This window comes from Arachis hypogaea, chromosome 15 (assembly GCF_003086295.3).
Source record: "Arachis hypogaea cultivar Tifrunner chromosome 15, arahy.Tifrunner.gnm2.J5K5, whole genome shotgun sequence".
In the NCBI taxonomy this organism is placed as follows: Eukaryota; Viridiplantae; Streptophyta; class Magnoliopsida; order Fabales; family Fabaceae; genus Arachis; species Arachis hypogaea.
Genome location: NC_092050.1, coordinates 135,031,918 through 135,045,497, shown reverse-complemented (window position 1 = coordinate 135,045,497; position 13,580 = coordinate 135,031,918). Strand labels below are relative to the sequence as shown.

General features: G+C 48.0%; 1 protein-coding gene across 1 annotated transcript; it reads left to right on the top strand.

Moving 5' to 3' along the window:
* Positions 1-1,199: 1,199 nt before the first annotated feature.
* Positions 1,200-2,495, top strand: LOC112748973 (uncharacterized). Its single transcript, XM_025797235.1, has one exon. It carries the CDS (start codon positions 1,200-1,202, stop codon positions 2,493-2,495), a length of 1,296 nt encoding a protein of 431 aa, XP_025653020.1.
* Positions 2,496-13,580: the final 11,085 nt, after the last annotated feature.

The following is a 13,580-nucleotide window of genomic DNA, read 5'->3' as shown; positions in this document are numbered from 1 at the left end:
GTTGTCCGCCATGATGATGGGATGACTTCCAAGATCCCCGATAACGGCGCCAACCATCCGAGATATTTTAAAGGTCATTATTAAATATTATGTATTCGAGATAAGTATTGAGTTTATTCACCCATAGCACTTGAAATATGTACAAGTATCTCTATATGTAAGGTGCAGTCTCGGGTAAACAATTTAATTAAGTTACTCTTGAAAAAATAATTTAAATAATAAATAATTATATTAAAAGTAACTTATAAATAAGTTATTTTGTATTTAAATTTTTAGTTTTAAAAGTATTTATTTTATAGAAATATGATAAAAAATAATAGCATTATGAGAGAAGTTATTTTTTTAACTTCTCTATAAACTTCTAAATAACTTCTTAAAAAATTACAATTTAATTTTAAAAATTACACCAAATATTAATACTACTAATTTTTATAAGTTAAAAACTCAAAAAAAATTACTTTTAAAACTTTCTAAATAAGTCCGAAATGTCTTCACCATTTGTGAGGTTTGGAGAACTGTACTAAAATATCAGTATTTTTTCACTATTTTTTATGATTCTATTTGAGTAAACAACTACAAAAAAAACTCACTACTAGTTATATCCATCAATACAGAGACAAGAGAATATAATACGTAAATGAATTGGGATGAGTTAATTATGAGGCTTCAAGCTTCTTTTACAGCTAAAATTGTTTGGACGTAACTATTTAGATCAAAAAATTCATTTTAATTTTGTATACATCTCGAACGCATTGAGTCTAAAAAAATTATGAATATATCTCAATTGCTCAATACGCGAAATATGTGTAGATAACCTGAAAAAAATTTTTTGATACACTCGAGATATTATTTTACAAAAATATTATACATCTCGGATCCATAAAACTCGAGATATATGACTTTAGTTTTTCTATTCTTAAATGTATTCGAGATGTGAAATGCCTATTTAAATCGATAAATACTTCACATATTATATATAATAATAAATAAAATATTTATCTAATTTAAATAAAATAAATCCTATATTTCATTATATATTAAGTCTCATTTAATAAGCGAAAACTGGCGAAACAAAAAGAAAAGGCAAGAAGGAGTCGTCCAAAAAACAAATGTAAGGTGAGTAATAAATTGATTAAATGATTGTGAGTTGTTGGAATATTAGGGGATTGGGGGGAGACGGAAAACTGAGTATGATAAAAATGTTAAAGAAGAAATACAATGTGAATATGTTAGGCTTGATTGAAACAAAAAGGGAGGTTATATCGAAATATGAGGTTGCTAGGATATGGGGAAGTAGTACTGTAGGGTGGGAGTTTGTGGAATCTGTTGGGGCGGCTGGTGGACTTTTGTTGATGTGGGATGATATGATATTTCAACAGAGTAATTGTTATAAGGGGGAGAGGTGGTTGTGCATAGAAGGTGTGTTAACAAAGAATAACTTTAAGTGTGCCTATTGTTTGGTGTACGGGGCACATGGGAGGGAAGAAAAGCGGGTGGTGTGGGAGGAATTGAGTTATATTGCAGGATTGTGCCAGGTTCCGTTCTGTTTGTTGGGGGACTTTAATGAGATTTTACAAGTTGAGGATCGCAAAGGGGCTATGAGTCTATCGGTATCAGCGAAAGAGTTTAAAAGTTGGGTTCAAGACATGCAGCTAGTGGATTTACCCCTTACTGATAGGAAGTACACATGGTTCAGGGGGCAGTCTTGTAGCAGAATAGATAGGGTGCTGGTTAATATTGAATGGGTGGAAGAATTCCATGACATTAGGCTGAGAGGTGGTCCAAGGGGCTTGTCTGATCATTGCCCGTTGATTGTGGAGGATACAATGATAAGAGGGGGTCCTAGACCGTTCAGGAGCTTGGATTCCTGGTTTACTCATGAGGGTTTTCTAAGGACGGTAAAAAATGAATGGCGAAAGCTGGGAGGGACTCCATTCCTTGGTAAACTGAAGGCCTTGACAACACCTTTGAGGCAATGGCACAAGGATAATTTTGGTGATATGGATAATAGACTTATGAAGTTTGAGGATGAGATTAGGAAACTGGATGATCAAGTTAGTGAGGGGATCTATGACGGTACAACGGAGGCTAGACGGAAGGCGTTGGTGAGATTTTGCGGAAAGTGGTACGCTAGGAAGGAAATCCATTGGAAGCAGTTGTCTTGGTCCAAACATGCTAGGGATATGGACAAGAATACCCGATATTTTCACAATATTGCCTCATCTAGAAGGCGCAATAACAGGATTGATGCTCTGATGATCCATGGGAGGCTGGTAAGGAACCAGGTCAGAATAAAGCATGCAATACGGGGATTCTATAAGGAGTTGTATCGACAGGAGTTTGCCCCTAGGATTGGTGTTCGGGATGGGTTGTTGAAGCAAATTGGTAGAGAGGAGGCAGACGCTTTAGAGGTTCTACCTACTATGGAGCAGATAAGAGAGGCAGTATGGGATTGTGAATCTTCTAAGGCCCCAGGAGTGATGGGTACAATATGAATTTCATCAAGAAATGCTGGGAAGAGATTGGTCAGGAGTTCACTGAGGTAGTGATGGACTTCTTCGAAAGGGCTAAGCTACCTAACGATGTAAACTTAACTTGGGTGACGCTGGCCCCAAAGTTTGTGGGGGCAAAAGAGATCAAGGATTTCCGGCCGATTAGCTTGGTAGGTTGTGTGTATAAAGTGGTTTCAAAGGTGCTGGTGAGGAGAATGAGATCGGTTATGCCAGGCTTGGTGGGTGAGACTCAGATTGCTTTTGTGAAAGGCAGAAAGATTCATGACGGTGCTCTTATCGCCTGCGAGACGGTCCATTGGCTGAAGTCACGAAGAAAGGAAGCGGCAATTATTAAGTTGGATTTTCATAAAGCTTATGATAGAGTCAGATGGAGCTTCGTGGATATAGTGTTAGAGAAAATGGGATTTGGACAGCGTTGGAGGAATTGGGTAAAGGAGTGTCTTACTACGGCCACTATGTCGGTACTGGTAAATGGGTCGCCATCCAAGCCGTTTAAGATGGAGCGAGGACTCCGACAAGGGGATCCTCTCTCTCCATTTCTGTTTGTGCTAGTAGTTGATGTGTTGCATCGGATGCTGGGAGAAGCTGTCAAAAACGGCCGCATTGAACCACTGCTGGTGGGAGGAGAGCATATCGCATTGTCGCATTTACAATTTGCAGATGATACGATATTGTTTTGCCCCCCAGTAACAGAGACAATTGTGAATTATAAGAGACTGCTACAGTGTTTTGAGCTGATGTCGGGATTGAGTATCAATTTTGATAAGTCAAATCTGATAGCGGTGAATTGTGAGCAGGATTGGATAGATCATGCGTGTGGTCTGCTGGGATGCCAGCAAGCGGTATTACCAGTAAGGTATCTCAGAATTTCTTTGGGGGCAAATCCGCGTTTGGTGAAGACTTGAAAACCGATAATAGATAAGGTGGAAGAGAAACTTAGCCTGTGGAAAGCAAAGGTCTTAAACAAAGCGGGTAAGCTCGTGCTTATAAAATCAGTGCTGAATAGCCTTCCGATATATTACCTTAGTCTGTACAAGATGCCGAAGGCGGTTGCGGACAAGCTGATATCTTTGCAAAGGAGATTTATGTGGTGTAAGGGGGATGGTAATGAGGGTGTCCCATTAGTTAAGTGGGAGCTGGTCCAGGCGCCGAAAAAAGCTGGGGGATTGGGGGTTGGGGATGCATTGATTCGAAACACAGCGCTCTTGTTTAAGTGGTGGTGGAGGTTTTCAGAGGAGGAGTGTCCATTGTGGAAGAAGATTGTTTGCTCATGTAACAACCTGAACCCTGATATAATGCTCGTAAATCAGCAGCTACCGGTTAGAGGAGGGCCCTGGAAAGACATTTGCCAATTGAACATCATAGAACATAGGATAAAAGACAAAATGCTTACTGGTATGGCGATGGAGGTAGGTAACGGAAGGAGGACTCGGTTTTGGGAGGATAATTGGCTGCAAGGTGGACCCCTGAAAGTGGCTTTTCCAAGACTTTATGCTATTTCGAACCAACAAGGAGCTATGATAGGGGTTTGTGGGTTTTGGGATGGGCTCGAGTGGATTTGGAATCTCCAGTGGTGAAGGGAACTGTTCCAAATGGGAGATAGAACTTCTCCACCAGTTTCATGAGAGGTTAAGGCCGGTGAAGTTGGCAGATGGTACAGAGGATAATATGGCGTGGAGGTTTGATAGTAAAGGGGTGTTTTCTACCAGATCTGTTATGCAGGTACTTCAATCAGAGACTCTATCAGATGAGATAATGAGTTACAGCTTTACAAGTGCAGTCTGGCGAGGTGTGGTACCTTCAAGAATTGAGCTATTTGGATGGTTTGTGCTGGTTGGTCGAGTGAATACCAAGGAAAGATTGAGTAGGCTAGGCGTTATTATTCCCAGTGATAATATCTGTGTTCTGTGTAAGAAGGAGATAGAATCAGTCAAACATTTATTCCTTTTATGTGATCTAACATGGCAGGTGTGGTGCAGTTGGTTGAGGAGTTTTGGTGAGGCGTGGGTTATTCCTGGTACTATTAGGGAACTATTTGAGAGTTGGACTGGTAGGCATAAGCAAAAACAAGAGCAGAAAACGTGGCTGATTAGCTTCTTCACAGTGATCTGGAATATTTGGGTGGAACGTAATGCTAGGATCTTCAATCATAAGGAAGCAGGTGTTGAGAGTGTAATAAGGAGGACGTTTATGAGCTACAAAGAATGGGCCGATAGTGATCCTTTAGGCAGTTGACATGATTTATGTAATTCTATGTAGCACTTGCTGTTAGGATCTTTTGCTCCACTTTACTGTGTTGAGCTTCTTTTGTTTCAAAAAAAAAAGTCTCATTTATTTTTTTTATTTTTATTTGGTTGAAAGACCCCAAATAAGTGTTTAGAACTCTATTATTTGGTGGTTTTTCTCTTGATGTACTTTATTCATTCTTGGAACCGTTTGAAACTTAATTGGAAGCGCTTTTTTCTAAAGAATTCTGTTACGGCCTGGCCCAAAACTCACGCGGGTCAACCCGACCCGAGTTCCCGCCGGCCCAATGGTGCGTCCTCCGCCCGACCCAGACACGCGTCCCGTACGGCTCACACACAGCCGTGGGACAACACCTTTGGGGGTATTGGCCTGCTCACTGGAAGGGCCCACTACTGACATGTATATAAGGGGAGACTGGCTCTCCCCCCAAGGTACGTGACACTCACACACCATTTCCTCTCTGCCTGCACATATTCTGACAAGGGCGTTGGAGTGTCTTTGCAGGTGGCATCCCCCTCTCCATCCAAAGTGCTCGGGATCTCGCTCTCTCGGGACCAGGAAACCGCGACCAGACGAGTCTCTCCACCATCCGAAACGTTGACCTCAGGGTCTTAACCCGAACTGTCCGGTACCCGGCGTACCGAACATTGGCGCCATCTGTGGGGACACAACGTTCATGGATTTCGTGCTGGTCCAGACTGGGACAGGTTCCGAGGTAGCGCCTCCCATACTCGGGGGAGGCGCCGTCGCGACGGAATCCCGGAAACAGCAACGGTCGCCCCCGAGGGATGCGACACAAACTCACGAGAGACGCCCCTTCGGGGGGACGGGTGATAACCACGCCAGGATAATGCAAGAACTACGCCATAGAATGCAGGACTTAGAGCGCCGACTAGCAGAAAGAGAGCGCGATCAACGCTCCCCGGAACGGAGTCCCACCCGTTCCCGTTCGAGGAGCCGCTCAAGACGCACGCCGAGCCCCCAGTACGAGTCGGAGAGCACTGGGGGGCGAGTACGCCCCAGAAGGAGAAGTCGCGACCCCATCATCTACGCCCGACACGAAAGGCGGCGCGCGTCGAACAGGGGCGACGAGGAAGCCCACCGCGAGAACAATGAGTCGAGAAGAACTGCCCGAGGACCCGTCATAATAGGAGCGACCCCTTTCCACCGCTCTGTACTCGAGGTCCGGCTACCAAAACACTTCGACAAACCGACAGACATGAAATATGACGGAACGCAAGACCCCCTGGAACACTTGACGGCCTTTGAGGCCAGGATGAACCTAGAAGGGGTGGGAGACGAGGTCAGATGCCGCGCCTTCCCAGTCACCTTAGCGGGCCCAGCAATACGGTGGTTTAACAACCTTCCGCAAGGCTCGGTGACCCAATTTTCCGACATCAGCCGCGCCTTCTTGGCTCAGTTCACAACCAGGATCGTCAAAGCCAAACACCCAATCAATTTGCTGGGGGTGACACAGAGACTCGGAGAGCCGACCAGGAAGTACCTGGACCGTTTTAATGACGAGTGCTTGGAAATTGACGGTCTGGCGGACTCAGTGGCAAGTTTGTGCTTAACGAACGGGCTCTCGAATGACGACTTCAGGAAACACCTCACCACAAAGCCCGTCTGGACGATGCAAGAAATCCAATGCGTGGCCAAAGAATACATTAATGACGAGGAAGTTAGCCGGGTTGTGGCTGCCAATAAACGGCAGCCCGCCTACAACCAATCCCGGCACTTCGAAGCCAGAGAAAGACCAAAGGAACACGCCAGGGACGGCGGCCCAAGCAAACCACCCAAACCATTCCCCCGAGTTGGGAAGTTCACCAACTACACCCCCCTCACGGCATCAATCACTGAAGTTTACCAACAAATAGCAGAAAAGGGGATACTGTCGAAGCCCCGACCACTGAAGGACAGGACGGGAGGAAACAAGAACCTCTACTGCGAGTATCACAAGGGTTACGAACACAAGACCCAAGACTGCTTTGACTTAAAGGATGCCCTCGAGCAAGCTATCAGGGACGGCAAACTCGCCGACTTCTCCCACCTTATAAGGGAACCAAGGAGACGCAACCGGGACAACGACAACGAACACAGATCCCGACCCACAAGACGACGACAAGAACCAGAGGGTGACGACCACGGCCTCACGGTGGTAAACGTGGTGACGGCCAGGAATACCGCCCCGAGGTCGAAATCGGCACAGAAGAAAGATGCCAAGGTCCTAGCGATCTCCACCTCACCTGTTAGAAGTCTTAAAGGTCTCCCACCTATCTCTTTCAGCCCGGAGGACCAATGGTTTGACGAGGTGCCGGAAAGTCCCCCCATGGTCATTACGGCTAGGGTCGGAACTGGCCTCGTCAAACGAATCCTGGTAGACACGGGGGCAGACTCAAACATCATGTTCCGAAACGTTTTCGACGCCCTGGGATTGAGAGATTCCGACCTGACGACCCACCAGCACGGTGTGGTAGGGTTAGGAGACCACTTCATCAAGCCAGACGGAATCATCACACTCCCGACCTCTATGGGACAAGGGCAAAGACGGAGGACAATCATGGCAGACTTTGTAATATTACGAGATTCGACGGCTTATAACATCATCCTGGGGAGAAAGACCATCAACGACCTAGGGGCAGCTATCAGTACGAAACTACTGGTGATGAAGTTCATCGCCGATGACGGATCCGTGGGATCCCTCCGGGGCGACTTGGAAACGGCGGTCGCTTGCGACCACGCCAGCCTTTCCCTCAGGAAAAAATCCAAGGAAGCGTCAGGGGTTTTCCTGGCCGACCTGGACGCCAGGGTAGACGACAAGCCCAGGCCAGAGCCAGAAGGAGACTTGGAAAAATTCAGAGTCGGCGAGGAGGACGATAAATTCACATTCATAAACAGAAACCTCCCGCACGGAATAAAGGAGCCTTTGATGGAGATGATCAGGGCTAATGCCGATCTCTTTGCCTGGACACCTGCCGACATGCCGGGAATAGACCCCAAGCTCATGTCGCATCACCTGGCCGTAAAGGCAGGAGCCAAACCAGTGGCCCAAAAAAGGAGGAAAATATCGCAGGAAAGGGCGGACGAAGTAGCCAAGCAAACGGCCAGCCTCTTAGAAGCGGGATTCATCCGGGAACTGGATTACTCGACCTGGTTGTCAAATGTGGTTCTAGTCAAAAAACACAACGGGAGGTGGAGAATGTGCGTGGACTACTCTGACCTCAACAAGGCTTGTCCCAAGGATTGCTACCCCCTACCTAATATTGATGCGCTTGTCGACGCGGCGGCAGGGTACAGATACCTGAGCTTCATGGATGCCTACTCAGGGTACAATCAGATACCAATGCACCGACCCGACGAGGAAAAAACGGCGTTCATAACGCCAGGGGGCATCTATTGTTACAAGGTAATGCCATTTGGTCTAAAGAATGCAGGAGCCACATACCAAAGGCTGATGAATAAGATATTCAGCGAACTCCTGGGCAAAACAGTGGAAATCTATGTAGATGACATACTCGCAAAGACCGCCCGACCTGATGATCTCCTGAGCGACCTTAACGACGTTTTCTCGTCCCTACGACAACACGGCATGAGGCTCAATCCGCTCAAATGCGCGTTCGCCATGGAGGCCGGAAAGTTCCTGGGCTTCATGATCACTCAAAGAGGAGTGGAAGCCAATCCCGAAAAATGCCAAGCGGTCCTCCAAATGAAGAGTCCGGGTTGCATCAAAGACGTCCAGAGGCTTGCTGGGAAATTGACAGCTTTGTCCCGCTTCCTCGGCGCATCGGCAGCAAGGGCCCTACCTTTCTTCAATTTGATGAGAAAGGGAATGACGTTCGAATGGACACCAGCGTGCGAAGAGGCATTCAACCACTTCAAGCAAATCTTGGCGGCACCACCAGTCCTCGGGAAACCCAGAGCTGGAGAACCGCTCTACCTCTACCTGTCAGTAACCGAGGAAGCGCTTGCCGCGGTCCTCGTTACAGAAGAAGCAAGGACACAACAGCCCGTCTACTTCGTGAGCAGGGCACTCCAGGGACCAGAGCTGAGGTACAGCAAACTGGAAAGACTGGCGCTGGCGCTCCTAGTATCCTCCCGAAGGTTAAGACAATACTTCCAGAGTCATCGTATAGTTGTGAGGACAGATCAGGCGATTCGGCAAATACTACAAAAACCTGATCTGGCTGGTAGGATGATGACCTGGGCCATCGAGCTCTCACAATATGACATACAGTATGAGCCTCGACACGCAATCAAGGCACAAGCAATGGCAGACTTCCTGGTGGAGGTAACGGGCGACCCTCCCGAGGAAACGGGCACACGGTGGAGGCTCCATGTGGACGGAGCCTCCAACCAAATGTCCGGAGGAGCAGGGGTCATCTTGGAAAGCCCAGCAGGGGTCATCTATGAGCAATCGACCAAGTTCGAGTTCCCCGTGTCGAACAACCAAGCAGAATATGAGGCTCTCCTAGGCGGACTAACGCTGGCTCGGGAAGTCGGGGCGACGAGGGTCGAAGTATGCAGTGACTCCCAAGTCGTCACCTCACAGATAAACGGAAGCTACCAAGCCCGGGACCCCCTCCTCCAAAAGTACTTGGAAAAGGTTAGGCAAATGACGAGCCAGTTCCAGGAGGTCATCATCCAACACGTCCCAAGAGAAAAGAACACACGAGCAGACCTTTTGTCGAAGCTTGCGAGCACAAAGCCAGGATCGGACAACCGGTCACTCATCCAGGGCATGGTGAAGGAACCAACGGTCGCCCTCCACCTGATGGAGTCGAGCCCCTCATGGCTGGACCCCATTACCAACTTCCTGGAACTCGGCAAGCTGCCTGAAGATGAGAAGGCGGCCAAAGCTTTAAGAAGGGAGGCGGCCAGATACGCAATCATACAGGGACAACTATTCAAGAAGGGACTCAGCCAGCCCCTATTGAAGTGCTTGCACCCCGACCAAACGGACTACGTGCTTAGAGAAGTCCATGAAGGATGCTGCGGACATCACATCGGGGGCAAAGCCCTAGCAAGGAAGCTCATCCGAGCAGGATACTACTGGCCAACAATGATGAAAGACTCAAAGGAATTTGTCACAAAATGCACACAGTGTCAACAAAACGCCAACTTCCACAAGGCACCAGCCTCCGAGCTAAGCTCGCTAACGACTACACGTCCTTTTGCGCAATGGGGAGTCGACCTCCTGGGACCCTTTCCGGTCGGCCCAGGACAAGTCAAATACCTCATTGTAGCCATTGACTACTATACCAAATGGGTGGAGGCTGAACCACTAGCCACGATATCGTCCTCCAACTGCCGGAAGTTCATGTGGAGGCAAGTGATAACCCGTTTCGGCATCCCAGAGGTCGTTATCTCGGACAATGGGACCCAGTTCACCGACAAGAAGTTCATGGAATTCCTCTCTGGCCTGGGGATAAAGCAAAAGTTCTCCTCAGTAGAACACCCCCAAACAAACGGGCAGGTAGAGGCTGCAAACAAAGTCATCCTTCTTGGTCTAAAGAAGCGCCTAGACGGTAAGAAGGGAAACTGGGCCGACGAACTCCCCTCCGTCTTATGGTCCTACAGGACAACCGAGCAAAGTGCCACAGGGGAAACCCCCTTTCGCCTAACATACGGGGTCGACGCGGTAATACCAGTCGAAATCGGCGAACCAAGTCCCCGACTACTACTCGCGGGCATGAGCGAAGCGGTTGAGAAAGACCTGATCGAGGAAACAAGGGAAATGGCTCACCTAACAGAAACGGCGCTGAAACAAAGAATAGCCCTGCGTTACAACGCAAAAGTCCTCAAACGAGACTTCGAAGAAGGGGACCTCGTCCTGCGACGCAACGACATCGGCGTCCCTACCCCAGGGGAAGGCAAGCTGGCGGCAAATTGGGAAGGTCCCTACAGGGTAAGGGAGATACTCGGCAAGGGCGCTTACAAACTCGAAAAACTTGACGGCAAGGAAATACCCAAAATATGGAACGCAAGTAACCTAAGGAGGTTCTACTCCTGATCCACCGGCTCACCGAACAGGGAGTCTAGCCAAGTAGTTAATATTTCCCCTGTCCACATGATTAATTCATCTTGTTTGCTTACTTTATCAAATACTTGCCCAACTGACGAATAGTTTTCACTTGTTCAAATTTCTTAATTGTTAAAACTTTCTTACTTCATGTCTATTTCTCACGACCAAAACCTAAAACGGCACCCCGGGACTGATCACCCCGGGAGCCAGACGGCTCATAAGCCTTAACCAACTCGACGACTACGCGACCGAATCGGTCCGAACTGCTACCAAATGCGAAAACGGCGAGACGAGCACAAGAAGTAAGCCCGCCCAGAGTAAACGGTGACACGGTAACGGCAACACGACAAAATAATGAGACAAGCAAAAATCATAACAATCAAACGACGATAACTCATAAAGCGTCAACATACGGAACAGACAAGTAAATTGTTCAAGAAAAATAAAACGACAAAGTGTCAACAGGGTGTTCAGCAAATGCGCTACAAAATATCCTAAGTTACGAGGCTTCATTTCCTCGGCATATCAACAATTTTCCTGTCTTGGATAGTCTTGAAAACACCAATTGACGACGTCTCGAAATCAGGAGCAGCAATCTTCAGCTGAGCTTTCAGGGCGTCCTCGGTCATCAATATGGCATTCTTCCCTTGTTCCTTGGCCACCTTAAGCTTCTTCTTAAGCTCAACGGCCTCTGCCTTAGCGGCCTTCGCCTCCGAGATAGCCTGCTCCCGTTCCCCTTCCAACGCGACAACCCGACCCTGGGCGGCGTTCAGTTGACCTTCCAATGTCATCTCACGCTCAACAAGCCGGGCCACGGTCTCATCGGACGCCTTCAACCTCTCCGCAACAAACGAGGACTTCTCCTCAGCAGCATTAAGTTTTCCCCCCATTTCGGACAGCTGACCCTGGAGGAGTTCAACTTGAGCCTTAAAATCATTATTCGCCTTAACAGAAGACTCAAGCTTCCTCCGAAGCGCCTCCATACCGGATAACTCAAACTCGGCCTTCCGAGCTATCACGGCCCCACGAAGCAAGGTGCGATACATCCACCTCGCCTGCCCGGACAGCTCGGTTGCATGAAAATGCTCTTCTGTCCCCGGTATCAGTTGGGAGTCAATGAACTTAGAAGCGTCAAAATTCCTCTCCATTACGGTAAGGACCCCTTCCGGGCTAGAAGACATCTTTCGCTTCTTAGGAGTGTGGATAAGCTCCACGTCGCTATCCGGTTGGGGGGTGAGAGTCGCCTGCCCGTCGGCAGGTCCCTCCTCATGAAAAGGGGAAGCCTGACCCCCTAAACCCTGCTTGCCCGACGCTTCGGCATCCCGAGCAGGGGAAGCTTGACCCTCCTTCTCCCCTGACGGACCCTCCGACTTGCCGGCGTCCTTCTCCTCGGCATTCTCATCATCACTAGCATCAAAAAAGGTCTTCATCAAATTCTCAAGACCAGTCACGGTGGCAGACATTTCCACTGCGATAAACAACAAGAACGTTAGCCGTCACAAACATAAAAAGCAAGAAACATATGCAAACGAGAAAAGCAACTCACGAATATAGCTCCGGCCGGCCTCCCGTTCACCCATGAGAAGGTGGGGGTTCACGGGATTCTTTTCAAAGATAGCAAGAAGAACGTTCGCTATCTGTTTATCTACAGCCGACAACCTCTTGTACGACACTTTCACAAAAGGATTCGACCCCGCGCCAAAGCTCCAGTAAGTCTGGATAAGGCGCTCCCCCTCTAACGACAACCAGAAGGGATGGCGACCCTTAACGGGACGAACCTCGAAATACTTATCTTTAAAACCATGGTAGGAATCCTCAAAAAGGCTAAAAATCTTCCTACCCTGGGCAGCACGGAAAGAAAGAAACCCTTTTCTTACTTTCCCCTGTTTGGAGGGGTTGGTAAGGTTGAAATAAAAGAGAAAAACGTCTACCGACGCCGGTAGCTCTAAGTACTCACAGACCATCTCGAAGCAGCGGATCGAAGCCCAGCTGTTCGGATGAAGTTGAGACGGACAGACGGATATCCGGTTCAGCAGCGCCATTTGAAAATCGGAGAACGGGATCCGAACACCGACTTGTGTGAACATGGACTTGTAAAACCAGATCCAATCGGGGACGCGAGGAGAATGAAAATTGAGCTCATAAATACGCTCGTGAGGAAGCGGGACAATGGCCTCGTAGTTGGTCTCCTCGTCAGTACCCCCACACAGGTAACCGGCTTGCCGGAACTCCGTCAATTCCTCCAAGTCCATCTGGTTGGGTGAACTCCTTATATCGTCAGTCACCCAAGCATACGGGTCGTAAGCCGCAGCGGATCCGGAAGACCGGGAGACGACGCAAGGCATACCTACAGCGGGGTACCACTCCATTAGTCTATGAGGTCGGGAGCCCGAAAAAACTCAGAAACTATGCCTTTTCAACTCAAACGTGACCAGATACGGCTAAAAACTACGCCTACCTCACAAACCACCCAAAAAAGCCTATCCTGGAATGGTACCCCTTCCCTAACCCACCTATCCCAACACTGGAAAAACCTCTTAACGAAAATAAAACCAGCCATGCAATAGATGCAAACAACAAATCACACAACAACAGAGCATAGCGTAGAAACCAGAAGAAAGAAACCAGAAGGTTACCTGGAACGATGAAGGAAATCTGGGCTGGAAGTTGAAGCAGGAAGGAGTTCGCGCAGGAAGCTTTGGATGTTAGGGAGAGAAGAAGTTAGAAATGATAAGAGTGGGGGGTGGATAGGAAGAAAAACTGTTTAAAAACCACCCCCAAAAAAGCGCGAAAAGAAG

What these genes read in the sequence shown, in the direction of transcription:
- LOC112748973 (XM_025797235.1), top strand. Translation starts at nt 1,200, where the DNA reads ATGTTAAAGAAGAAATACAATGTGAATATGTTAGGCTTGATTGAAACA.